Source organism: Bidens hawaiensis, unplaced genomic scaffold (assembly GCF_021521415.1).
Source record: "Bidens hawaiensis isolate Kalapana, Puna unplaced genomic scaffold, B.hawaiensis_p1.1 tig00006907_1, whole genome shotgun sequence".
Lineage (NCBI taxonomy): Eukaryota > Viridiplantae > Streptophyta > Magnoliopsida > Asterales > Asteraceae > Bidens > Bidens hawaiensis.
Window position 1 is genome coordinate 435545 of NW_027491473.1, and position 27946 is coordinate 463490.

General features: G+C 35.3%; 2 protein-coding genes across 2 annotated transcripts; one reads left to right on the top strand and one right to left on the bottom strand.

The window, feature by feature from the left end:
- Positions 1–16783: 16783 nt before the first annotated feature.
- On the bottom strand, positions 16784–18897 carry LOC143633805 (uncharacterized). The gene is made up of 5 exons (XM_077102044.1): positions 18507–18897; positions 18138–18425; positions 17798–18059; positions 17556–17678; positions 16784–17113 (listed from the first exon to the last, which is right to left on the bottom strand). Exons 1-5 carry the CDS (start codon positions 18774–18776, stop codon positions 16998–17000), a joined length of 1059 nt encoding a protein of 352 aa, XP_076958159.1. The 5' UTR covers positions 18777–18897; the 3' UTR covers positions 16784–16997.
- A 2181-nt stretch (positions 18898–21078) lies between these two features.
- Positions 21079–27534, top strand: LOC143633806 (uncharacterized). The gene is given in 2 exon segments (XM_077102045.1): positions 21079–21122; positions 26146–27534. A coding segment is annotated over 1 exon segment (1083 nt). The 5' UTR covers positions 21079–21122; positions 26146–26197; the 3' UTR covers positions 27281–27534.
- The last annotated feature ends 412 nt before the right edge of the window (positions 27535–27946 follow it).

Genomic DNA, 27946 nt, shown 5'->3' on the forward strand with positions numbered 1-27946 from the left:
TGCATATTAAATTAAATATATTTGAATGTATAGAAAAAATATAAATCAAGTCATAAAAACATGTTTCTGAAACATTTTGGTCTGAGTTATGGAATAAAATATTAAAAACTAAATATTGATCTTCTTATTGCTAAAACCATTTATACTACAAAAAAAGTCATATAAATATATGACAGATAGTTCATCAAATAAATTGTTATACATATTGATTATAATTATACTACTCAGCTTCAATGATTTAATACTAAACATCACGATATATATATAATATTTATACAAAATGTTTGTAGAAAATTAAGAAAAATACATATTTCATGAGTTCAAATGCATATGAGAAAATTTTAAATCCAAATTTGAAACCAATCTTATATAAAAAAAATTATGTACTACTGTTTGAATCCCTTCTTAAAAACATTAGTTTACCATACAAATCCAAATTTTTCGATAGTAATGCACCTTTATTTTTATTATTTTAATTTGCAATTACTTGTGACTTTCAATTTGTTTTTCTAACAGGTCTGCAACTTCAATTTTGATACTTTTCTTATTTCACCAGTATTGTTAATGAATGAATCAGTTACTATTTACATTTAGGGGGTGTTTGGCCTAGCTTTTTTAACAAAGCTTATAGCTTTCTTTACAAAATAAATATAACTTAGTGTTTGGTTTAGCTTTTTAGGGTCTGTTTGGTATGAGGTAATGGAATGGACTACGGAATGGAATGAACGTGGTAATGGAATGGACAAAGGAATGGAATGAGTTATTATCATTCCAATGAAATGTTTGGCTACACATGGGAATGAAATGAATTATTACTTGGCATTGTTTGGAAGGTTGGAAAAAAGAAAAAATAAAATTAAAATGGTAGTGAGTGGTGGTGGTGGGAGGTAGGTGGCGGTCGTGCATTGGTGGGCAGTGATGATGGTTGGCGGTGGCGGGTGGTGGTGGGAAACGAGATAAGGCGAGTGGTGGTGGGAAACGAGATAATGGTGGCTGGAGGTGGGCGGTGGAAGTGGGGTGGGCGGTGGCGGTAACAGTGGAGGTGGAGGTGGGCGGTGGGTGTGATGGTGGGGCGATGGTTGATGGATGCGGCGAGTGGTTGGCACTGATGGCGATGGTGGTGGTTGGTGGCAGTGGCGGCGGTGGTGGATAGCGCTGACGGTAGGCGGCTGGCGGTGGTGGGTGGCTAGCACTAATGGCGATGGTTGGTGGAGGTGGGTGGTGGCGGAGGTGGACGGCGATGGTGGTGGTTGGTAGCAGGTGGCGACAATGGTAGGTGGTGGTGGGTGTTGATGATGGGTGGTGGTGGGAGGGTGGTGGAGGTGATGTATGGTGAAGGAGGGAATTGAGTGAAAAAAAACATGGGGGTATGGAGGGAATGAAATTGGGGTATTTTAGAGGGAATGAAATGGACTAGGTAATGGGTCATTACATTCCTTTGATCAACCAAACACACTTTTCTCCATTCCCTCACAATGAGTCATTCCATTCCATCATCCATTCTTGCATACCAAACGCTACCTTAAGCTTATGCTTATAAGCTTATATAAGCTCATTTGTAGAAGCTTATGTGAATATGGTTTTTGAGTTTATTTAAAAAAGCTTATTTGTGCAGGGTTGTAAGTTACTTATTTGTCCTCAAAAGGTGATTGATTAATAATTATTGAAGTAATTTATTACTCTAACAAATTAAAGAACGGTGGATTTAACAACTTATTTACACATTATTAACTTGTAGAATATAAGCTAATCCAAACACTTAAAAATAGCTTATCAAATAATAGAAAATAAGATATAAGCTACTTAAAAATAAAAGCATAAACAAAAAAACAAAAACAAAAAAAAAAGACTAGGCCAAACACCCCTTTAATAAACATAAACTTGAATTCATATATTGAAATGATTTAAAAGATAAGGACCATATATGAAAATTTTTGAAAAAAAGTGAGGAGAGCTATAAGCTTGACAAGTGGCAAAAGTTGTAGTCTTTTATTATAATAGATAGATTATTGAAGCAACTTATTGCTCTAACAAATTAAAGAACGGTGGATTTAACAACTTATTTGCACATTATTAACTTGTAGAATATAAGCTAATCCAAACACTTAAAAATAGCTTATCAAATAATAGAAAATAAGCTATAAGCTACTTAAAAATATAAGCATAAGCAAAAAAAAAAAGCTAGGCCAAACACCCCCTTAATAAACATAAACTTGAATTCATATATTGAAATGATTTAAAAAATAAGTACCATATATGAAAATTTTTTGAAAAAAGGTGAGGAGGGCTATAAGCTTGACAAGTGGCAAAAGTTGTAGTCTTTTATTATAATAGATAGATTATTGAAGCAACGTATTACTCTAACAAATTAAAGAACGGCGGATTTAACAACTTATTTACACATTATTAACTTGTAGAATATAAGCTAATCCAAACACTTAAAAATAGCTTATCAAATAATAGAAAATAAGCTACTTAAAAATATAAGCATAAGCAAAAAAAAAAAAAAAGCTAGGCCAAACACCCCCTTAATAAACATAAACTTGAATTCATATATTTAAATGATTTAAAAGATAAGGACCACATATGAAAATTTTTTGAAAAAATGTGAGGAGGGCTATAAGCTTGACAAGTGGCAAAACTTGTAGTCTTTTATTAGAATAGATAGATTTTCATACAATATTTTTACGGTAAAGGTTATAGATACACCACATAGGTTATTCAAACATCTTGTGCTCCTATACCAGTTGTATACATGCCGTATAGGCCATAATTAAGTCATATGTGTCGGAGTGTGTCTCAGTATATACGGCTTGCATAGTATAGCCCTTATACGGCTCTCGTATGGTCTGAAAAAGTTGTCGTAAAGTATATATGTCAGTTACGCAGGGTTTATATGACCCGTATAGCCGTATACACTTGTTAACACATCATGGGGGTGGTGTTTGAATATAACAACCCTATTTCTACTAAGTATTATTTTATTTACTAAATCATGATTATTTATTTATAGTAAGGGTTGGCGGAGGACTCAAGGAGTGGGTGAGGCTTGGTCTTAGGACCGCTAGGAATATCATCCCCGAGCTCTTCTATACCGACGAGAGAGAGAAAGAGAGGGAGAGAAGGGGATAGAAAAGTCATGTGTGTGCATAGGAGAAAGTTAACGTATAAATTAAATTAACATGTTAAATATGAGAATCAAGTAAAGTAATTACATATACAAGTAGAGTAATTAAGTAATTAAATCATATAATAATTATGTAATTACAATATGATGTAATTACATAATTACTTTACTTGATTCTCACAAATAACACATTAATTTAATTTGTATTTGATTTAAACAATATATATATATATGTATGTGTGTGTGTATATATATATATTCTTTTTTATTTTAATTATTAAAATGGCATTTTCAAATGGGTAAAATAACCCCTCATGTGCAAAGCATATGGCATTTATGGGTCTCGCTCGGGTCTATAGGGTTGAGTACTGTGGTCAGGTTATCACCCAGGTAAGGAATAACGTCTTACCTTTGGTTCTTGGAACCGTTTTGCCAGTGCCCAACTCACAGTTTCTCTTCCCCTTTCATTTATCATAGAGACATGCCACATAACCTAGCCTTTTGATGTACAAGTGAAAACAACAGGTGGGAATTCTTAAGGAATTTCCCGTAAATAAAAGCAATCTAATTTCAAAAAGTTTCCTTTGAATGTTGAGGCATAGCCTCGGAGTTTGTGTGTGTGTGCATAACAATAACTAATAAATAATCATTAAATAATTATCTAAGAAATCTGTAAACAAATTAATTTGAACACATAAAGGTAAACAGATAAGCACGTATAGGGCTCCTAAACATGTGTCTAAGGCAATTTCTAACGACCTATCTTAAACCTTCGGCTCTGATACCAATCTATCACACCCCAACCTACGGCGGAAATGCCGGGGCGCGAACTGATTGCCACAGCTCTCAAGATACTATCATGCAATATTTATATGACAATATCTATTAATTTTATTCAATTTCCAAATAAATCAAATACAAAATACAACTCATTAAACAAACAATAAACGCAAATTTAATTCTTGATTTTATCTTTCCTAACATAATTCTTCACTAAATCTTCACAAAGTCTTGTAACTAATTCAAGCGATAACCTGCATATGCGTATAAAATAGAATTTTATCAACAACACATGTTGAGTGAGCAACACACCAGTTTAGTTGTACATATAGTATATATAGCAAAAATATGTAGCTGCAACAAGTCATATGAGAATAACAAAATAACCAAATGAGCAAGTATAACTGAGATGTCGAGAAGCACAAAGGCTAACGACTGGCGTATGATCATACTAGACTGAGATTGAAAGCATAAAAAGCAAATAAGCACATAAACAAGTAAGGTATAAGTTGTTAACACATAATACAAAGTTGCAGTTTTGTGTATAAGTATATATGATAAATATATTTACGCATATGTCCCCAAAACGTGAAAAACGAGTAAAATAGGGGGAATGTGGTACTCACCTCGATAGACAAACAAAAGTGAAAAGAGAATATTAAGAATGATGGTTCGCGGAAATCACGCGTTGACGATAAGCCTAATAAGGAAAAAGAGAAATAAGGATACGCTAAGTTAATGAACTAGACGATTTATGAGAACTCGATAATTATAATTATTAATATTATATTCTTTTTAATCATGCATAATATAATATCTTATAAAGATATTATATGAAAACAATTATTAGTTTATTAAATTATATAAAAATATCATATAAGTAAAACCCATCTTTAAAAATATTATTTGTTTATTAATCCGTTTAAAAGTATATTATAATATTTTATTATATAAAAATATTATTGAGTAAAATACATCTTTTAAAATTATTAGTTCGTTAAAGTGTATAAATATAAAAATTTACCTTTCTAATATCTATTAAATCTATAAATCCAATGTATTATTAAATACGTGTTATTATTTATACATGAACGGAAAGATGCGAGGAAACACGACTAAGAAAATATGATTCATATTGGTTATTATTATTTATTATCTATTAAAATATGATTTAAAAACAAAAGATACCAAAAATATATATAAACGGGGTGGCAGGGACTCGAACCCGCGACCTGCCACTCTGTAAATAATGTATTAACCAGCTGTGCTACCAGCTACTTGCACTAAAAGATAGGAACCAGAGTTTATAAACAAATGCGATCTGAACAGAATTATAAACAAACCCTAACAATATCAATCAGTTAATCCGATTGATGTTGTGATAATATATGATAGGGCTTTTGATAACATCAATAGGTTGATGTTGTGATTGGGCTTTTGATAACATCAATCCGATTGATGTTGTGATAATAGATGATAGGGCTTTTGATCTGAACAGAATTACAATCAAACCCTAACAACATCAATCGGTTAATCCGATTGATGTTGTGAAAATAGATGATAGGGATTTTGATAACATCAGTATTACGATTCTAAACATGTAATTAAATACCTTGTATGATTATCAGAGATAGCGTAATCGGACAGAAACAGGGCCGGCGCTTAAGGGTTACGAATGAGCAGTTTAGAGATCAATTTAGTATAATTATACATAGGGGTAATGTCGGCTATGATATGAGGATCGTATCTATGTATTTAATTGAATTATTACTAACTATTTCGTGTTCTCCAAGTTCACAAGGGTGTCGGCTACGTATTTAGGGAAAATAGATCAAATACGATTATGTTAACATAATTGATTTGACAGTTAAGGCCGATTTTAACATAAACAATATATCAAGAGATCCAATTGCCAAGTTTATTATGAAGATTGTTGTCCAAGGCTCAACAATTTGGGAATCGGGTATAAAACGAAAATGGATCCGGGTTTGGGTCCAGGGTACTGGATTTTTTTTTTGGATCTGAATACGGGTATAGGAAACGGGCCATAGAATACTAATATATTAATACATAATATTTGCCTTTTAGTCCTTGGAGTTTAAAGATGAAACAAAAGAAGATAAATCTTGTATTTTGGGTTAATTATGTCAAAACTTAAAAGATATAATCATAAGTAATTAAATATTTATAAAATAATCAATTTGACTCGATAAACGCAATTATATTTATTTAATAAAAAGAACCCGAATATTAAACCGAGTCGGGTAAAATGTGAATTCAAAAACCCGAGTTGTTACAGGCTTTTGGATCTAGGAGAGGGAAAACTTGGTGGTCAAAATGATGGTGACGCGACTTTTGATATTCTTGACGATCTTCTTATCAAGGATACAAGTGATCCTATTTCACAATTAATTAACTTTGTATATCCTTGTTTCCTCAGAGACTATGAAAATCCAGATTTCTTTAGTGAATGAGCCTTACTCACCAACAAATGAGGTCGTTGAGGAAGTTAACGATCGTTTGTTGTCCATGTTTCCAGGAGAAGAGAAAGAATACCTTAGATCTGATAGTATATGTCCAGATGAAAATGTTCGTGATACGCTTCAAGAAAATATGTACTCTCCTGATGTTTTAAATGGATTAAAAATTTCTGGAATGTCAAATCACAAGTTAGTACTAAAAGTTGGAGTACCGATCATGCTACTTAGAAATGCTTACCAAAAAAATGGTATATATAATGGAACAAAACTACAGGTAAAAAGACTTTATAATCGTGTTATTGAAGTTGTCATATCTGGAATCAATATTGGTAACCGCACTTATATTTCAAGAACAAATCTTATACCAACAGATAAAAAAATTATGTTCAGATTTCAAAAGAGGCAGTTTCCGGTTGTTTGTTTTGCAACGACAATCAAAGCCAAAGTCAATCACTTTCTAGGGTTGGTTTATTTTTTAGACAACCAGTTTTCGCCCATGGCCAGTTATATGTTGCGCTGTCTAGAGTTAAAACAAGAGGACTCAAAGTACACATTTTTATGAAGATGGTCAAGTTTAAAAAAAGACTACGAGCGTTGTATATAAAGAGATTTTTAGAGAGTTTTTTCATGTAATTCTATTTGTCTTCAATGTAATTTATTAGATGTTTTAAGTGCATCTTTAGATTCATTGACTTTTTTATAATATAATTTATCCAACCCGTGTATCACACGGGTACCTAACCTAGTTTTATTATAAGTGAATAAATAGTGGGGTGGGGGTGGGGGTGGGTACTGATGGATTTGGTTGGTTGACAATTCGGGTCGTTTTTTCAGTCAGTTAAGTTAGAAGATCCATTTGCCACATAACTCCGGTTCTATCATTCTAGCGACAATTTGGTGTAAATGGGTTCCGTTAAAGTGTAACATATTTGCATGGGGGAACGGTACAAAACAAACTTCCTTCTTATGAAGCCCTTAGCAATAGAAATACAAGTGTTCATGACCTGAGGTGTATTCTTTGCCAGTCGGGATAGGACTCAGTTAACCACATTCTTACAGGCTATTTTTTCGTCACGATGGTATGGTAACACATCAGCGTGTGGTGCAAAATTCCCTAGATCTTTGTGTTTTCGGTGGAAGATCTTTTCTTTCTTCATAACAGTTTGAGGTCAAGCGAGTACAAGATAAAGGTGATTCAAAGAATTATGATCATTGCATGTTGGAGGATCTGAAAGGCAAGGAACGAGAAACAGTACGGAGGCAAAGAGGCTAAGTTGGAAGAGGTTTTGAGAGATGTCAAGGCTTTGAGTTTCTTATGTCTCAAAAATAGGTCTAAGAGTTTTAATGGGAGTTGGTCGAATTGGTATAACAATGCTATAATGCATGTTTTTTTAGAATAGTAGTGGCTCCTCTGTGCTCGATGAATGGGTCATGCTAGCTCGTTTTTGTATTTGGTTTTTGTTATTGAAGTGAACCTTTCTAACAAAAAAGTGAATAAATTGTTTTAGAACTTTAAAAATTATTACAATACCACCAATAATATAATAGTTTTATGATTATTAAATATTTAATGTTTCTTTTCTCGTCCAAAAGTATATAATATAGTATATATGTTTGGTTGCTAAAATGTTTGTGTTTGTGAGTTGGTTGGTCAAACTAACCCTAAAATCATGTTAGACACGTGAACCCGAAAATAATGCATGTATGTGTAGATTGACATGAATACGAGTATACAAGTAGCTTATCATGGAAAAAGTTGTTTAATTTTTTTAATTTTCTATTTTACACATTAATACTTTCAAAACTCTAAATTTACATTTCGATATTGAAGCAATTGTGTTTATACCATGCCATCTTGTTTTTATAATTTTAAAGTTTGACTAATAAATCCACAAATAATTGTGTTTATACCACGCCATCTTATTTTTGAAGCAAGGGTGTTTATAGCATGCAATTGTGTTTATAGCATGCCATCTTATTTTTGAAGCAAATTGTGTTTATACCATGCCATCTTATTTCTAAATTTACATAAATCACCTCTTAGAAGACAAATAAAAGTTAAAGAAATTGATCAAACATGTTAACTTGCGAACCAGTAATGTTGACATGAACATGACTCGACAACTCGTTTAGCTAAACGTGCTTGCAGATTTGGAAAGAAACTGACCTGAATACATATAGACTAAACCAAAACGGCAAAACCCGTAGACATTCAACCCCGGTGTGGTTTTTTTACAAAACCCGTAAATATCAGTTGCTTTAAAAAAAATTTATATGAACGTAGTGCCCAACATTACCCCACTAGAAAGATCACCTTGAGATCTATTTAAGTTCCAAGACTGATTGCTGTCATTCAGTCGTGGGTCCCACTCCAAACACCCCAAGTTTGCATTAAGACTATTCGCAATGGGGCGCTGAGGAGGGGAATTTTTGGGCGACGAGGGCGCGAAACACCGCGGTGGGGCGCCGTTGAAGGCTGGGCGGCGAGGATCCGATCGTTTGAACAATATTGGTGGCCCCCCTCCCTTCAAATTAGGTGGAGTCTACCTTCCCCTCCGACACGTGCGCCACCAATAAACACCGCCGGAGCCACCGTGTCTCCGCCGTCCAGCTGTGATTCCGAGAGTGCACCGAAGCCCTTTCACCATAGAGGGGCAACTTTGGGGTGGGGCTTTGAAGCCCCCGGTGCACATGTGACGCTGAGTTGACACTGGGGAGGGGCTTCGAAGCCCCTTACCATAGTGAATAGTCTAATGAGACAACCATTTCAGAATTATAGTTTTTTCGCAGTTAAAGATAAAAAGAAAAAGAAACTACAATCCCCAAATAAAGTGTCTACACCAACACATTTATTCTAGCTGTCTCGATGATGTTATTTTCACGGGATTGTGCCTCATCACATTTTCATAATTTTGCTAAAATTTTGAAATGCTTTTACTGGACGTCAGATTTAAATGTTAATTTCCAAAAAAGTAGTGTATTTGGTGTGTGTCTCTAGATAAAATTTGTTACCAAAGAACTTGAAGGTTTGGATATACGAATTACGAAGCTTAAAAATATGCAAATGTAGGTTTACTCGTGAAACTAGCTATTCTGTTCACTAGAGCAATAGACGTTAAAAAAATCCCTTGGAACATAATCACAGATCGATAGCCAGTAATTAGAAACATAAAAGTGCCCGTGCGATAAACCTGAGATACGAGAGCTCACACAATGTCTTGAAATGATCAATACGGTTACATTTTCATGGACAAATCGGGGTCTTCTCGAAACAAAAATTGTGCTCATAGATTGATACTGCAACATGATTACAAACACGTGTGGGTGGTGTGGCTATATTAATAGAGCACCAATAAAAGCAAACTTTTTTGCATGAAGAGAGGCTTGTGGATACTAGGGTTGTTCAAAACCGGATATCCGAAAGTAGATATCCGAAACCGGATATCTGAACCTTTCAGATAGTGAAAATCATTATCCGAATCCGAAACTTCGGATATCCGAAAAAGAAAAAAAACGGTTTTAATAATAAAAACCATACATCAACTTAAGAATTAAAGTTTTCAAATTCAACAAACCAAACATACGACAACCAAATAACAACTTTCTAAATCCATCAACCCAAACATAAAACAACCAAGTGGAGACAGGTGGCGACAGTGGCTAGTGACGACCGACGATGGCTGGCTACGGTGGTGCTGGAAGGGACTGACGGGTGCTAGAAGTCTGGAAGAGGAGATCTAGGGTTGAGAAGAGAAAGGCAAAAGAGAAGAGGTGTTGTTGTGTTATGTTAGTAAGATCTAGGGTTTTAGTAATATATGTGTTATATAAAATAAAACTAAAAAATATTAAAATTAAAATGCCGAATAGTCCAGGTATCTGAAAAATCGAAAAACTGATATCCGAATTTCTCGGATATCTGAAAAGTCGGATAGTTCGGATACGGATAGTCGGATAATTCAGATACGGATTCAGATAGTTTTGAACAACCCTAGTTGATACCGATAAACATGATGGTAAAAGGGAGGGGGGGTAACTTGTCAGTTTGTCACTTTGTCCTAAATGTATTTTGGAATGGTGATCGACGGATCACTTGCTAACTTAATGCATATTTGTAAAACAAATATGTGCACAAATTAATGATTGGAGTAAGCTCCTTAAGACAGACTTCAAATCGGCAACAAAAAGTTTTATTATTTCTTAGGTTACGACAAAAGGCTAGGACACTACAGAAAGTTAGACATTTGATATATTTTGCCACTTGTTGGATGATTTGAAAGGCACACAGCAAGAACATTTTTAGCAACAAAGCAAGTGATTTTGCAAAGGGTGATGGAGGAGATCAAGAAAAACTCTTACATGTTAAGAGTAGGCAAGATGCAATACTCGTGTATGGAAATCATGGTGTAGTTTTAACTTTTCAACATTTTAATATCGGTAGCAATTGGATCGTCGGTGGATATAATGTTTAGCTTTAACATCTTGCTAGCATTTGTCGCTCAAGAAAATAAAACTGTTGACTCAAAATTTTGCATGATGATTGATACAAGTCTACGAAGAAATTTGTTTTTAAGTGACAGAATTTCATAAAATACGATAAAAGAAAAGATACTTCTACCAAGGGACTAGATAATCAGGTACATGTAAGGAATAATTCACTTGAAGATTATAAATACCAGGTGTAGGTCACATCTTTCAAAGACATATTTTAACGAAATATAAATCTGAAAAACCTTTTGAGTTTTCACAATTAAGTCAAAGGACAACGGTAATGGGGCTTGGTTGAGTCCCAAGTGATCCAATCAAAACTCGACACGTAAGCGATGATATGGCCCTGGATCAAGCCCCTCAATCAAGCCCAGAGGGTGTAGTGGTCCAGGTGATTAGGGGTTTGATCCAGTTTTTTATTTATTTTTTATTTTTTGTTACACACAATTATAAATTAAAATACTTCATTTAAACATATTAAAAAGGAAAATAAAAAGAAAAATAAAAAGGAAAATAAAAAATACATATAAATAGCGTTTTTATTTTTGTGTCGCCAATTCCTTCCGTATACGATATTTTTCTTCCTCCAATAGCGCTTGGTCGTATGACGGTAGGTGGCTAAAGTCTTTGGCTAGAAAAGCCAAATTCTTGAAACGGTTTCTTTTATGTCGAGCTTCACCAATCGAGAAGATGCCACTTGACAATTCCTTAATTTCTTTTTTATAGTCGTCATCAACAACCGGTTTTTTCCCACGATCCCTACCTGGAGGGCGGCTACAACCTTGGTCTTTCAAATGACCTTCGAACAAGTTTAGGTCGAAGTCAATTTGATTCTCCGACCCGCTCGAAGAGACGTATGTGTCGGACGCACTAGTTTTTGTACGTTTTGCCCCATCGGCCACGTCTTCCGCACATAGTTCAATCCATTTCGAGCACTTTCTTAACACCCCCACAAAGTAGTCCTCGTCAAACGTCTTCACCACCATGTACCTGCTCAACACCTCTTGTTTTCATTCATCACAAGGGAATTGGTAAACCGCGAGATCATCGGACCCACTCGGCCGCAATCGGAGCCTTAACCTCCTTTTCTCAATTTTTCTTCGTTTTTAATTGCATAGGCCACCGGAGCCTTCCACATGCTTCCTTCCTTCTGGGATTTACTTAATCTTTATCATAATAGCTCGAAAGCACTCGTTTAAGCTCCCACTCCCTACACATATGAACTTAAACAAAGTAATGTGTTCCATATGATAAAAACAGTTAACACGTGCGATATTAGACATTGTAACCACATTCACCCACGCATCAGTGTTCTTGAGACGTTGAGAGCATTCTTGAATTCTACGTGTCTTCTAAAAGTATAAGTCCATGAGGGAAATCATTGGCTAATGGGCTAATGGATAATGTCCACACTTAAGAATGAGGTTTAAACATAAAAAGACATTTTTTTATTAATATTAGCACATTATATATGACAAAACAAAATTCAAACTAAAAAAGATCTAGCTCACCACCCATACGGGTTGTATGGCCCGAAGACACCCTCCTCCAATGGATCGTGTGACCCTAAGCACAATACTGAAGTGTTTCTCTCAAGAAGGTCGCATGGTCAGAATGAGAAAACTCGTACAGTATGGTCTTGTTCGACCTTTATAATAACACATTTATAATTATTTTAGTTAATTATGTTTAAATAGCATCTAAACACTTGACTGGCTAACTTGTCTATTATGCGCCAATATTTTTAAAAGCCAAACTTTATGAAACCAAAAAAAAAAGCAACGCAAATGCTGCAAAAAGACCTTATAGTACAATAACATTCATACAAATAAGCAAATTATAAAGGGAAATTGACGAAATTAAATTTGCACAATTGATGCTACTCCAAGATCAATCTTTTCGTTCTATTGCTCACCCAAAGGAACGAATTCGTCTTGATATCATACACCAACTTATTTACCACCCGTGCTTTAGAGTTGAAAATTTTGTCATTCGTAGTCTTCCATTATTCCAAATCAACAAACGCGTTACACAAAGTGAAGAAAGCGGGATTTTAGATAAAGCAATGAAGGATGTGATGATTTATGTCGAAGAAGTTAAACTATATAGTCTGAAATTCTGTTTTTTGTTCTTTTTATATACTTTACAACTTACTATTCATTTAAATCATATCTTGATATTGTAGGTAGGTTGTTTTTCTAATCTTGTTTAGTAATATTGTACGTTAGGTTGACTTTTAATTTTATTTCAAAATGTCTAAATTTCTTATATTATACCTTTTAAATATTATATAAATCAAATCATTTCTCAAACAAACTCACTATGGTTTTGATTATTACTAAATTGCCACTTTTGGTTAAAAGCTTTGAAAATTAGAGTGTATACATTCATAATCCACCTCTAGTGTTAGTTGTATATAGGGTTGTATACGAATTGAACCGAATGAAATGAAGCGATGTTCATATTTTAGCACTAAATTTGTTCACATACGGTTCACGAACGCTAACAAAACGAAAAATCTTGTTTGTGTTCATTCGTTAAGGAATTAAACTTGTTCAAGAACGCAAACGAACATATAATATTTATATAAAGTAGCAGTTGCCCTAGTTGTATGCATAAAATGACACCATTAATCAAGATCTAATGCACAAATGAATACCCCCAACTATATTATTGTGGATAGGTTGTAGTATATGAAAGAGTCGTTAGAATGTAAAGAGTGTAAGTGAAGGCACGTCACGCCATCATAATAGCAAGTGTTAAAAGGTTCTATTATATGCATTTACGTTTCCTTTATGCCATGTTCAACTTCATGAGTGTTCACTGTTCACTCTTGCGTTACACCTACTACATTTACAATTGCATATACATTATTAAAATTTATGAAAAAAAAGTATTATTTTATTTAACTGGCACAAAAAATATGGTTGTCTAGTTCTTTATCCACATTTTATATATATATTTTTTAGGTTTTATTATCTTTACTAATTACACATGTACATATTGTCAATATGTAAAAGAATTTCATACTAATTTGTCCATGTACATCTCAACTTTGAACCTACTTACACAAGTGTAGATTATATATGTACATAAAAAACTATCACATTAATTTATCTTTTCTTTTTTTCTTTTGTTCGTATGAGTTCACGAGAAGAGATGAGTGATGAAAAAATAAGCATTGCATTGATGCATGCCCATTTCTTTTGGTTCCCAAAGAACATAGTGTGGTGCTAAAGCGTCCTCTCTGTATAACGTGCATGTACAAGTAGTTTACAAAAGTAAGTTAGTTTGCTGTTAAAAGAAAAATTATTCTTTTTTTGTCAATTATGATAATGGCAAAGATTAACATAAATAAAGAGTTAAAATTTTTGTTTTCGTAATAGTTTGTGTTGTGCTAGATCTAACCAGTACACATTGTTGTATACTCACCCAACAACCTTGTGGGGCCGTCGGGGGACACCATAATGCACCAAGCGACGCTGTTGGTGACGTTACTATGTGTTCAAAAGGCGTCGAGCTATCCTCCCACGGGTATACGAGGTTGAGTGGTAAAACACACACACACACATATATATATTCAAAAAAATTATTAAATATTATATTCGACTTATAAATTACTCATTCAACATTTTTTATCCTTCAAAACTTGTAAAATAGTTTTAAAAAAATTGGGAGATTGGAGTGTTTCAAAATGTCTAAAATGGATAAGGCCTTTAGAATTTATTCGACTTGCTATAAATTACTCATTCAACATTAATAACTGTGACAGCCGTAACCTAAGAAGTTGAAAGTTCATGTTCAAGAACAAGAGAATCTCGTTTAAACAAGATTCTGAAGGACACGAACATTTTGTTAGTGACCCCTTTGTTGATGATGTCGTGTATGGTGAAGAATTGCCCACACGATGGTTCCAAATGAGCAATCTATTGTTCCTATAATACTTAAAGATTTAGTGAACGAGATGTCGTGTTCATGTTATTCTTGGATGCAACAGGTGAAAGGGGTTTTACTCTCATTACACAAAGGTTCACAACTACACTATACAAAATCGCAATAAAGTAAATAAATCATAGAGGACATAAAAATCAACCCTCAACGGCTTTTTTAATTATATCTCAAGTAAGATATGGTTACACACTTTACAAATCATAGAATAATCCAAGAAGATAATTTATGAATAAAGTACATTGAAAGACGGTTTTGTGTGTATTATATCATTGTTTAGTTCGTATAGTAACGACGAAAGCAAGTACGAAACCAAATGGCTTTGCCGGATACCAAGAAAAAGAAAAGGTCGTCAAAGCATCTTCTACTTCCAAAACAAATTAAGACGCATTTAACGACATTTTTCTTCACTAAAAAAATGTTTGATTTATATCTATTCGTGAATTATTAAACACGTAAAATCGGAACAAGTTGAAATATTCAAACTAGCTTTAGATCTTCAAGTCAAACAATTGTCTGAAGACAGATTAAAATACGTCGTTTTTATATTTATATTAAAGTTTGTGTATTAGTTATGGATTTTACATGATTAGAATTTCATTTTGTATTAATCGTATTATTGATTTAGTTATAACTTATGTAAAATTATGTATCTGATCTTTAACCTGATGAAATGTGTGTGTCAGATGGAAGGGTTGGTGGTGTTGCGGCTTTAGGGAGGGGAGAAAGAAGCGGTATTGTAAAACTCATAGTGCGTAAGTCATAGAAACAACAATGTGCGCCCTAAGAAAAGATAAATATAATCAACGGGTCTTGTCTTTAAATTTGATAAGTTCTTTTTGTTTGATTGGTCTTTGAAAGTAAATAGAAAGCTAGTCATTAAACATCAACTTAATAAGCATATGTATCTTTTCTTAGGGCACACATTGTTGTGCGCCTGACTTACGCACTATGAGTTGTACAATTCCGCTTCTCTCCCATCCATAAAGCCGCAACACAACCAACCCTTTCATCTAACACACACATGACAATATTACAAAAGGTTATATGTCAAATACCTAATTTCACATAAGTTATAACTAAATCAATAATACGCGTTCATCGCCTTCCTCCGGTTTATGCCAACAAATGATTTTTAACTAAGATTATAGTTGGTATTATACAACTCATTAAAATACAAGTCGAGTGAATTAGTGGTCCATTAGTGATCAAATTGCCGTTCAAAAGAAAATTTTGTATTATACAACTCATTTCAACAAATTATTGATTTAGTTATAACTTATGTGAAATTAGGTATTTGATGTGTCACCTTTTGTAATATTGTCATGTGTGTTAGATGAAAGGGTTGGTCGTGTTGTGGCTTCAGGGATGAGAGAGAGAAGCGGAATTGTACAACTCATAGTGCGTAGTCAATAGGAGGTATTATACAACTCATTAAAATACAGTGTTCTCGTAATCTTCGATTGAAGCCCAAAGTGGAGAGTTGAAGAGTTAGCTCAGCTTTTTATTTGTTACAAATTTTTGTATGTTTTTCAAAATTGACTTGACAATCTCATAAAACATAGTGCCACAAGTACAATTACGGAAAGATTTTGCTACCTTAAAACACTTGAAGGCCTATACAAGACAAAGACGATAGGATTAACATTCTTAATTATAGACTTACGTACAATATACCCAAAATAGATTATCAAAACATACACAAGGTGGTTTAAAACATATAGATAAATCTTATAACAGCTATTTTTATTACAACGTTGCAATCCAATAGATCAAAGTAGAAACTATAATTCATTCGATCCCAAAACAAACTAAAATATCACTAAGTTAAGCTACCACTCATCGCCTTTAAACAAACAGCGACACAAAATGATTGTTACTAGTTACTAATTCTAATATCACCATCACCATCACCATCACCATCACCATCACCATCACCATCACCATCACCATCACCATCACCATCACCATCACCATCTTATTTTTTCCAAACTAAATCCAACCACTCCTTCTAACCCAAAACGGAGTATTTTGCTGGGGTCTTCATCTTCATCTTCACCATCACTGTCTTTATTCATCATATCCATTTGATTCATTCGTTAACAACATGAAAACAAACCTAACTACTATACTATATAATATGTTATAATTGTTGAAACTCCAAATGGGTTACTTCATCAATAGGTCCACTCTTGAGGTAGTCTCAACTCGGCCAACGCCTCATGTGGTTGGCGAAGGTTGTTTCGCCTCTGTTGAGCCATCATCACACTTTTTCGGTACATAATCTCTGCATCTGTAAAAACAAAGATTATTAGCGAAAAATCACAACAGAAAATGGTTAACTAATCGTTAAAAACTCAAAATCTAGCCAAGCCACAATTATTGAGCCTTTTATTTATGTAATTTTTATTTCAAATATTAAATATTTATTTAAAAACAAACTTACTAATAATAATAATAATAATAATAATAATAATAATGATAATAATAATATAATTACCAAAATTATGATGAAAGAAAAAATATATGTACATTATATTATATTACAAAAATAATTAAAAACTTGTTTATAATTTCAATTAAAAAATAATAAACAAGTTAAAGCACGGATTCGACCTCAAGCTTGAAAAAACAACTCCCTAGACAAGCTCGAGTTAGAAAAAGAGCCCAAAACAACCCGAGCTCCAACCTAGTCAAGCTTGGATAGGCTCGTTACACCCGTAGTAAAAACTTACCGTAATTAGAAGCAATAGGCCCTCCATTGCAACGAGACTGAAGCTGGGATTCAGCTCCCATGGCTTCCAATTTCAAATCAAGAGCCCGAACAACTCTGTCTGGAAGCAGAACAGTAGAACATCCTACAAACATCCAAAACAAATAAAACCAAATTAAAGTCAATCTACAAAAATAAACACTAAAATCCAAAACCATTAACAAAAAAACAAAGTATATTAATAAGTAATAAGTTATAACATACCGCGTTTCTTAATAGGCTCAGTCGGGGCTCCGGCTTGACGTGGCAAGAAAACCCCAGTACCCGTGGATTCCCGTTTGGTACAACTCGGGTTTCCTAAAAACACAGCCCGCATACCCGACCCGGGTTTTCTTTGCTGAGCTTGCTGAGGTGTTGGCCAAGCCGATACCAGCTGAACCACCGACCGGTCGTCATTCCAGTTTCTCTGAAGCATCATTTGCAAGTACTGCTGTTTCACAATCTGTTGCTGTCTCAGCCTCTGAAACTGAAAAATGAAAAACTTATTAAAAGAAATAATAAAAATAAAATGATAATAATAATAACATGTTTTAAGAGTACGCACTTGGGCAACTTGAAGCTGTTGATAATGGAGGTTAGGGTTTCCAGCTTTATGCTGCTGTCGAGCTAAATGGTTCTTACTAAGGTTGTAGTAACGTGAAGCAGCTTCTTCAATCATCCTCATCCGAGCAACTTCTCCAGCAGCCGCGTAAAGAACATCCAACGACGGTTGGTTAAGTCTAGCTCCGGCCGCCGGAGACGGCGGCGAAACACAACTAGGGCTTCCTCTGCTTGAACCGTTTTTACACCCACATAAAGTCGACTGAGGAGAACCAGCCATAACCCTTGTAGCCTGTTAAACAAAACATAAACCCCAAATTAGTAAAAGAATAATAATTAAAAACAGTATAACATTAAACCCAGAAAACTGTACCTTAGAGTGAGTGTTTTCGAACTTCAAATTATTAGCAAATTTCTGAGTGAACCCATTAAGGAAATCTTCTTCGTCACTCTCTGACTCCACCGGAGAGTTTAGATTGGAGTTCGGGTAAAACCCGGACCCGTAAAAACCAGAACAACCCTTGTTCAAACCGACAGCGGGAGCTTCGGGTTTGGGTTTTTGGGTAAAACCCATGAGGATGTCTTCGTCGTTAAGGAACTCCGGCGGTAGCCAAAACTCACCGTTGGTTAGCTCTTGTGCCATTGAAGTATTTTTCAAGAAAATAATAATGGTGGTAATTATGGGGTTCACGCCGTCCGTCGGAAGTAGACAGAGACGACAAAAGCGCAGAGAGAGAGATATTAATGGTAATGGGAGTGGAGGAGTGTGAAGGGTTTTTGGGGTATATAAATATGCAGAAAAGTGGTGGTGGGAGAGTGAAGAACACGCGCCAGCAAATGAAGGTGGGAGAGTACAGGGGTTTTTGCTTTTTTATGCTTTTGGATATACGGGTCGGGTGGGTGCTGTATCCGGGTCGAGAATCCTCACCCTACTTGCATGTGATATCTTATAACATTTTTATGTTTCCCATGTATAATTAAAATATTATATGATGAAGATGAAATGTTTAGTATCATGTATCTTGTATGATTAGCTAATGACAGTCCTTTTTTTCTATTTTGTTTGAATTTTAACCAATTTATAAGTTTAAAAATAAATATATTTAGAGGAGGTTGGATAGAGGTGGGTCCCAGTTTCCGGGTTTTATGGTTGTAATTTGTGAGATGAAGAGGCGGGAGAATGGAAGGCAAGTGTGGCCCACGTCGCCGCTTCCGTTTCGTCACTCCTTGGACTGCGTCCCACGCCTTTTGTACACGTGGCAGTTATGTTTTGCATGTTTCACTTTGTCCCCCTATACTTAACCTCGAACTCATGATCACACCATCATTTTATTTCTAGGGAACACAACCGACTTCGTGGATTATTAATTTATTTATTTTAATAAACCTAAACAAAACTTCCTTTTATGTGCTTTAAAAACATTTAAACCTCACATTTTTCGAAAATAAAGGGCTGAGTATATTAAGACCGAAACTGAAACCTTCTACCGGTAACTAGGAGTCGAAAAACTTTACAAACGAAAAGAAAATAACAACATTGGAACAAACATAGTCGGGTACACCAATAAAAAAAATTTTATAAAATTAAAGCTACATCAACTTTCTTATTCCAAAGTTGATCTATTACCTAGATTTTTCACCCATAAAAAGGATTTTGATTTGATAACGCAAATCACTTTCAATATCAACCATTTTTTTTAACGGCCAACAAACTGAATTGCTTATGTACTTTGTACGGGTTGACTCATTGGCAAAAGGCTACCGCTAGCTGGCCCAACCTAGCCGCACAAAGCCCTTAAGCATCTCCAAGTAATCTCTTGTTCCAGGGAAAACCCACTGACCTGAAGGGCCACTGGTGATAAAACTCGGAAGCACACATGATCGAACTAGAAATCAAAAAGATCTCAGTCTTCCTTAATTGAGTCACGGCCATTAGTTATTAAAAATTCTCGTGTGTCCCTAAATCGTCCTAAACGTAACTACCATGATTGTCTTTATTGTCTACTTCTTCCCCCGTGTAATATGTTGCTTAGTCGGGAACTACAGGAATACTTGGAGTGAATTCAATTCTCCGTCAATTGGTAATCTACCATGAGAATGTAACCGACATGTCGCTCATGCATAATTATAATTTATCAACAAGTGTGAATTTATAAAGTTTAAAAATATGCAACTCAAAATTTGTTTGATAAGTGGGTAGACGGTTGCGTTTAACTTCTAAACATGTTAGATTGATCACATGAGGGTTGATAGGTCACGGGGTCTCAGTTATGTTGAGATAAAGTTATAAACATCATGGTTTTAAGTTATATATTAATAGAACCCTACTTTTTATTGTTCAATATAACATGTCATTCTATTTAAATTTAATATAACCTAAATGCAATAGATCAATTCAAACAAAACATGTTATTAATAAGCTTGGATCGTTGGACAAAAATTGTAGTTAGTTTTGAGTCGGGTGATAAATTTGACAAAAAGAAGGAGAATAATATACAAAATGAAAAAAAGACTCAATACATTAAAATTAAAATAAAGACAATTTACCAAAATAAAAGATGACAATGGCAGCAGGGGCGTCTATGACGATGATGCTAGTGGTCAGGTAAGGGCGGACGGGGTGGTGCGTGATGGCCTCCCCGTCACGCGTGATGAGAAAACCCACACCGCCGCCGCTCCCATGGTCACGCCCTCAAAATGGTATTTTGCGTGATGGCCATCACGCTTGGTGGGGGTGATTTCCAAGAAGAAATGCAGCCGTTGGGTAGGGATCTAGCCGTTGGAATGGGGGTTTAAATTAAAAAAAAAACAATATAAAACCAAAACAAAAACATAAACCAAATCCAAATCAAAACCAAATCCAACTCAAAAACACTCTCAAACTTCCCCTTCATTCACAACAAAAAAATATGGAATTTCCGAAACACTCGATGCCCTTAGACACCGATAGCTCTTCGTCTTCGGACGATGACATTCTCGAATGGTTCCCGTTGCTATTGTCACACCCCGACCAAAGGCGGCGGAACATGCCGGGGTGCAACGTGATTGGACAAATACACAAGACACTATATAAAGTGACAATATTTATTTAACTCATTTTATTTCAACAAATCAAATAATCAACACGTCTCGTCCACACAAACAAGTTGAATACAAGTAACAATTATATTGTTCGTTTTACTAATATCCTAATGGTCTTGGTAACGTTTTCGTCAAGTCCTCGAGTCAACAAAAGTCAAACCTGTAACATTTCATAAAATAAAGTTTGTCAACACAAAGGTTGGTGAGCAATTCATAAGTTTGAGCATATAAATATATAGTAATAAAAAGCCACAAAACTTGTATACAAAACAATAAATAAAAGCAACAACTTGGATAAATTGACAATCGCTAATAGAATTACGTTAGCGCCACCTAGCTACAAGGGGTTGCCAAGTAGTCTAGAATTAAAAAGAATATCGTTAATTGCATTACGTTAACGACACCTTGCTACAAGGGGATGCCAAGTAGTCTAGGATTTATAGACTTCCACCAACCAAAAGCGATAAACACATAGACAAATAAGCATAGAACACCAAATCGAGCAATTATTCAAGGAATGTATACAATCACGTTTGTGGGTTTAAGATTCAAGTAAATAAAGCATTTAGTTTGATAGGTATGAAATGTCACCCCAAAACGAAAGATGGAAAAAGGGGTATGAAAGTACTCACCTCTATTGATGAACCGAGAAATAAATAGATAAGTAAATGAAGCTGAACGGTAAACGACAGATCCGACTTGAAACGATAAACACCTTAGCTAAAATAAATAATATAATATATATTAATGAACTTGAAACCATAATGAAACTATATTTGAAATATTGAACGAGGAGGTTCGGTTATTAATCGGGTTACCGGTTAGTTTGTTAATGATTAGGGACTCGTACATAATTCATAACTAGAATTAAATAATAATATTTTATTGGGATTTTTAAATAACTAAACCAATATTGAATAGAAACACGACGGGTTTTAAATCAAGAGTTTGGTTCTAAAAGAATAAACTGATAATAAAGTTTATAATAATATTATTATTGTTAAAGATAAAAATGATAATAATGATTCTAAAAATGTGTTTTCATCTATATATATATATATATATATAGATATATAAATTAAAGATAATAAAAATAACTATTACTAATAATACTAATATCGTATAATAATTATAACAATATTTATTATTAATAATACTAATATAGTTATAGAATAGCAATCTTGTATTAATTATAAAGTTGTTGATAAAAATGTTAATAATAATAAATAATATTGATAGTAAATAATAATACTATTCTTGATGTCGGTTCGAGTTCTAAATGAGTTCACAAAATAAATATAATAATGTTATTGCTAATAATAAATGATAAGAAATATAATTTTAATAAATAATAATAATAATATGATCTTTAATAATAATATTAACAACTTTAATATTTATAAAAAAAATGATAATAATATTAATGATAAATAAATATAATAGTAAGTTATATGTTATAATACTAATAATAATATATCATTATGAAAATAATGATAATAATAATAGTTTTATTAAAAGATAATAATAACAATAATAATACTAATAATCTTGTTAATAATAACAGTGATAATATTTATAATAAATATCTTCTTGTTAATAAAAATAGAAATATTAACTTGAGTAATTTGTTAACGAAACAAACCAAAGTTGGTCACAGTGGGAAATCGAACCCGTGACCTCAAGCTTAAACACACGCACCAACTAACCGCTTTAAACGACCATCTAATTAGGATTTAGGAAAAAAATATAGTCTTAATGTAACATCCCGAAATTTCAAAGTGATATTAATTATATTACTTACTAATAGAGGGAAAGTTTACTCGGGTTGTCAGGAAATAAATAATAGAGTAGGAGTTGGTATGAGTCGGGCTAGTGTTGGATTAATGGAGACGGTTTAAATGAGAATGGGCCTTAGGTCCATGGGATTTCAGGGATATAAATATCCCCTAAACCCAAAAATATCTTCATTTCCTTACTTTCTACACACACACTCCAAACACACACACACCATCTACACCGCCGCCGGGCCGAGGAGAGGAACGGGCAGATCCGAGAGAGAGAGAGCGATTAGTTGTGTTAACAAGTTAAACGAGATCCAAACAAGCTCAAAAAGGTATGATTCTTGATCTTTGAAGTTTAAAGATCCAAGCTTTTTAGTGTATAAACGACCGAAAATGGTCGGGAAGCGTAGTGGGTGATATTGAACCATAGCAAGGGTGTTAAAATCGCTCAAAATGCTGGACAGAAACCGAACAGCGGCTGATCTGGGCAACTTCGCCTGCAACTGGGCAACTTCGCCTTCAAAGCGATGAACATCGCCTGCAAGCTAAGTTCGCCTGATGAACTTCTCCTGCAAGCTAAGTTCGCCTGATGGCAACTTCGCTGTAAAGTTAAGTTCGCCTAACTGGTAACTTCGCCTGAGGCCAAGTTCGCCTGATGACAACTTCGCCTGAAGCCAAGTTCGCCTGATGGCAACTTCGCTGTAAAGCTAAGTTCGCCTAGCTGGTAACTTCGCCTAAAGCTAAGTTCGCCTAAGGTTAACTTCGCCTAGAGCTAAGTTCGCCCGAGGGTTAACTTCGCCTAAAGCCAAGTTCGATTAGAAAATAAATTAAGCGATAAGTTAAAGTAAGCTAATACTAGGCCACCAGATTAGATCAGGCGAGTATTGATACGTGTAACTTGTACAGTCAGCCGAGCTCAGTTAAAGAAGGGATTTACAGCTATCAGAAGAAAGAAGCAGAGTTCAGGTGAGTTTCTAGCCCCAATCCTTGTTATGTTTTCGGGGCTGTGTGCATACTCGATGTGTTGTTAATACATTTATCCTAAGTGATAAGTGTATCTCATATGTGATATGTGTGATAGATATGAATGATTGTTTGTCGGTACGCGAACGATCTTCGGATATTGCGCGTACTGTCAGGTTAAAAATAAAGGTACGAATATTATATATCGAAGATGTATGAATATTTCAAATGAATACTTGTCGGGGCGTGAACGATCTTCGGATATTGCACGTAACGACAAGGGGTATGGTTGTTAAATGAATGAGTTAAAGAATGCCTAGAGTGTTCTTATGTTATAATGTAAGTATGTGTATATAGGTACACGAATGGCATGTGAGTTCTACGTTCGACATAGTAAGTTAGGATGGCAAATCCCTTTAGCTTCTGTCGGACATAGACTCGGTTGGTAATGGCGTAGTTAAGGACTGCGAGCCTTATACGTGAAGTAGATGATATATGTAAACGTAGATAAGGACTGCGAACCTTATACGTAATGTAGATAGGCGTCAGCATAGGAAAGGACTGTGAACCTTATACGTGCTGTATTTGTAGCATAGGGGAGGACTGCGAACCTCGTACGTGCTATGAATTAGGTTGCAACATAGGGAAGGACTGCGAACCTTGTACGTGTTGTGGATGTATTTCAGCATAGGAAAGGACTGTGAACCTTATACGTGATGATTTTGTAGCATAGGGGAGGACTGCGAACCTCGTACGTGCTATGAATTAGGTTGCAACATAGGGAAGGACTGCGAACCTTGTACGTGTTGTGGATGTACTGTGGTATAGGGAAGGACCGCGATCCTTGTACGTACCATAAATGGTGAACATAGGTAAGGACTGCGAACCTTGTACGTGTTCACGACCTTGAGTACAGGTATAGACGGTGAACTATGAACGTACTCTACGTAGACTGAGGTTAGTGATTGTAGATATGTATGTATGGTAGCAAGTATGTATGTAGAACAGAGGGTAACTAGTGAAGTATGGATATGTATCTATAGATATGTATGTATGTGTATGTATTGTATGGCGTTCGATTAACTAGAACTCACTCAGCGTAGCTGACTTTTAGTATGCACGCAGGTGAGCTGATTATAGAGTTAGCATGAGGATGACACACGGCATGGATTGAATGGCTGGCATCTGAAGAAAGAAGTAAAGATGTTTTAAATATAAAGTTTTGTGTTATGGTATCAAAGAAAAGATTTAATGTTTTGTAACAAATGATTGATGTTTTATATTCCGCGAAAAGTTTTAATAAACTCTGATTTGAAGAACTGTGTTTATGAGTAAATCCGACGCTAAAGTAGGGTCACCGGGTTCGGGGCCTTACACTTAACCCTTGCACTTAACATCATCATTTCCAAAATAACTTTAAACCCAGATCCTATTAGCTCGATAAATTACCAGTTAAACTGAAAGTCACAGCCACATTTCAATACCTGAACTCGAAGCCGGAGAGGAGGAACACAAGGGCTCGCCGGAGCCGATTCCGGCCACCTGAGGTGCGCCGGAAAACGAAGCAGCGAGAAAGAGAAGAGAGAGAAAATAGACGGGGAGAGATGACAAGAAAGAGAGAGAGAGTTGGACGGAACAGGGAGAGAAGGTGGGTTGTCGGGCCACCGGAGACGACTCACCTGAAAAACGAGGGTGGCACGTGAGGGGGCTAGGGGCTACCGGAAAGCCGAGAGGAAAGGAGGGTAGTGGTGGTGGCTGCGGGGTGTCGGAGAAAGAGGAAGAGGATGACCGGAAACGCGTCGCCGGAGCTCGCCGGAAATCGCGTCGCCGGAAAACGGCAGGGGAGTATGGGAGGCGGCTGGTGATAAGGGTGATAATAATGTTAGGGTTAGGGTTAGGGTTATGGTTTAATATATATGTATTATATATTTACATAAAATGCCCTCCAAGTTCTAAGTGTTTTACGAAAGGGTATACAACTAAATAAATGTCAATATAGGTTCGAAAATGGCAACGATTACCCCTTAGGATTTATAAACTAATTTTTATGTTAAATGAACAACAATTAGTACACGCCTATATGACGGGTTCGAAGTATAACTTATTAAAATAAAACGCGAAAAATAAATCGAAAACCCGAATTTGACGAATGTCACAGCTATACAAAGAACTTGAAGGTCCGAGCAGTCCAAAGTAAAAGGTGGTGGAGCGTGATCGTATACATGCCCACGACGTGCTAATGAACGACTATTTTGTGGAGGAGCCGAAGTACAACGACGAGACGTTTAGGGAACGCTTTCGTTTGTCGAAATCTTTATTCTTAAAGATTGTAGGCGACGTCGAAGCAAACGAAGAATGGTTTCAAGAATCTTACGACGCGAGAGGCAAACGAAGTTTTACGCCGCTTCAAAACTGCACATCCGCTATTCGTCAACTAACGACAGGTAACCCACCCGACCAATTCGATGAATACTTACAAATGTGTGAGAGAACTTCACGTGAATGTCTACAATTCTTTTGTAACGCGATTATAAAATTGTATGCTAAAGAGTTTCTACGAAAACCAAGAAGACACGACATTACACGTCTTTACGCCGCACACGAGGCTAGATGGCATTTTCCAGGGATGCTCGGTAGCATCGATTGTACACATATCGAATGGAGGAATTGTCCACGGGAGTTGCGAGGGGTGTATGTTAGGGGCGATATCAAACGACCGACCATCTCACTAGAAGCGGTTGCGTCAAATGATTTATGGATTTGGCATTCTTATTTTGGTGTTCCCGACTCAAACAACGACATCACTGTTCTGTACACATCACCGTTGTTTCAGAGCTTAACAGATGGCACCGCACCTTTCTGTCCGTACTTTGTCAACGAGAGATATTACAGACGTGGCTACTATCTTGTCGACGGTATCTACCCGCAATGGTCTGTTTTTGTGAAAGCCTTTTCGTTTCCTGTCGAGACCAATGAAAAGGTGTTCAAGAAGTTGCAAGAATCGGCAAGAAAAGATGTCGAGAGAGCTTTCGGTGTTTTAAAGGGTAGATGATGCATACTCAGTTGACCGGTTCGTGCAATGAATAAACCCACGATCTCTAGCTACGTGTATGCATGCATCATATTACACAATATGTTGATAAAAGAAGATGGAAATGCAATTTCTCCAGATTGGGTACCGGATCCTCCGACTTATGTTCCCGTTCCCTATGATGTCCAATTAGACTTGCGGGATGAAGATATTCATCATCGGTTGAGATGGGATCTTGTTGCGCATATAGGTTCTTTAGGTTTGGAATTTCCGGATTCAGACGAGGAGTAGACGTTCGTTGTAACTTTTATTTTTTATTTCTAAATTTTAAGTTGAATTATGTTCTATTAAATTATTGTTTTTATTTTTAAGTTCTATTAAATATTGTTTTAATTTTTAAAGTTAAAAAAAAAATAAAAAATAAAAAATTTCATCACACACCATCACACCACACCACCACCCTTAGTAAAAAACCATCACATGTGATGGAATTTGGGTTGGTGATGTGGCACAATATAATTGGGTGGGGTGTGTGATGAGTGATCACACCACATCCACCACCCCTCCCCCCTAATGGTGGTGGTGCTTAGGTAGTGGTGGTTGTGGCGACAGTCAAGTGGTGGTGGTTGCAACGTCTGTGGTGGACAGGTGGCGACGATGGGTGGCATTAAGAAAATGAGGTGAAAGATGAAAAAAAAGATTGATTAAACAAGTTTAATGAAATGAGATTTATTGTGCAATCGTTGATTCAATTCCATTAAATAACCAAAGAAATATTTTTTAATTCTATCGTAATAATCTATTTAATTGTGTTCATTTATGCATGCGCTACTAAGTTGTACTTATCCAATGGGAATGGTCGATGTTTTACTATGAGATAAGGAATACCCATCATACCATTATTTTTTATAGGTTTGAAACATGAAAAAAAATGTCATTTTAAAATTTTATTATTAC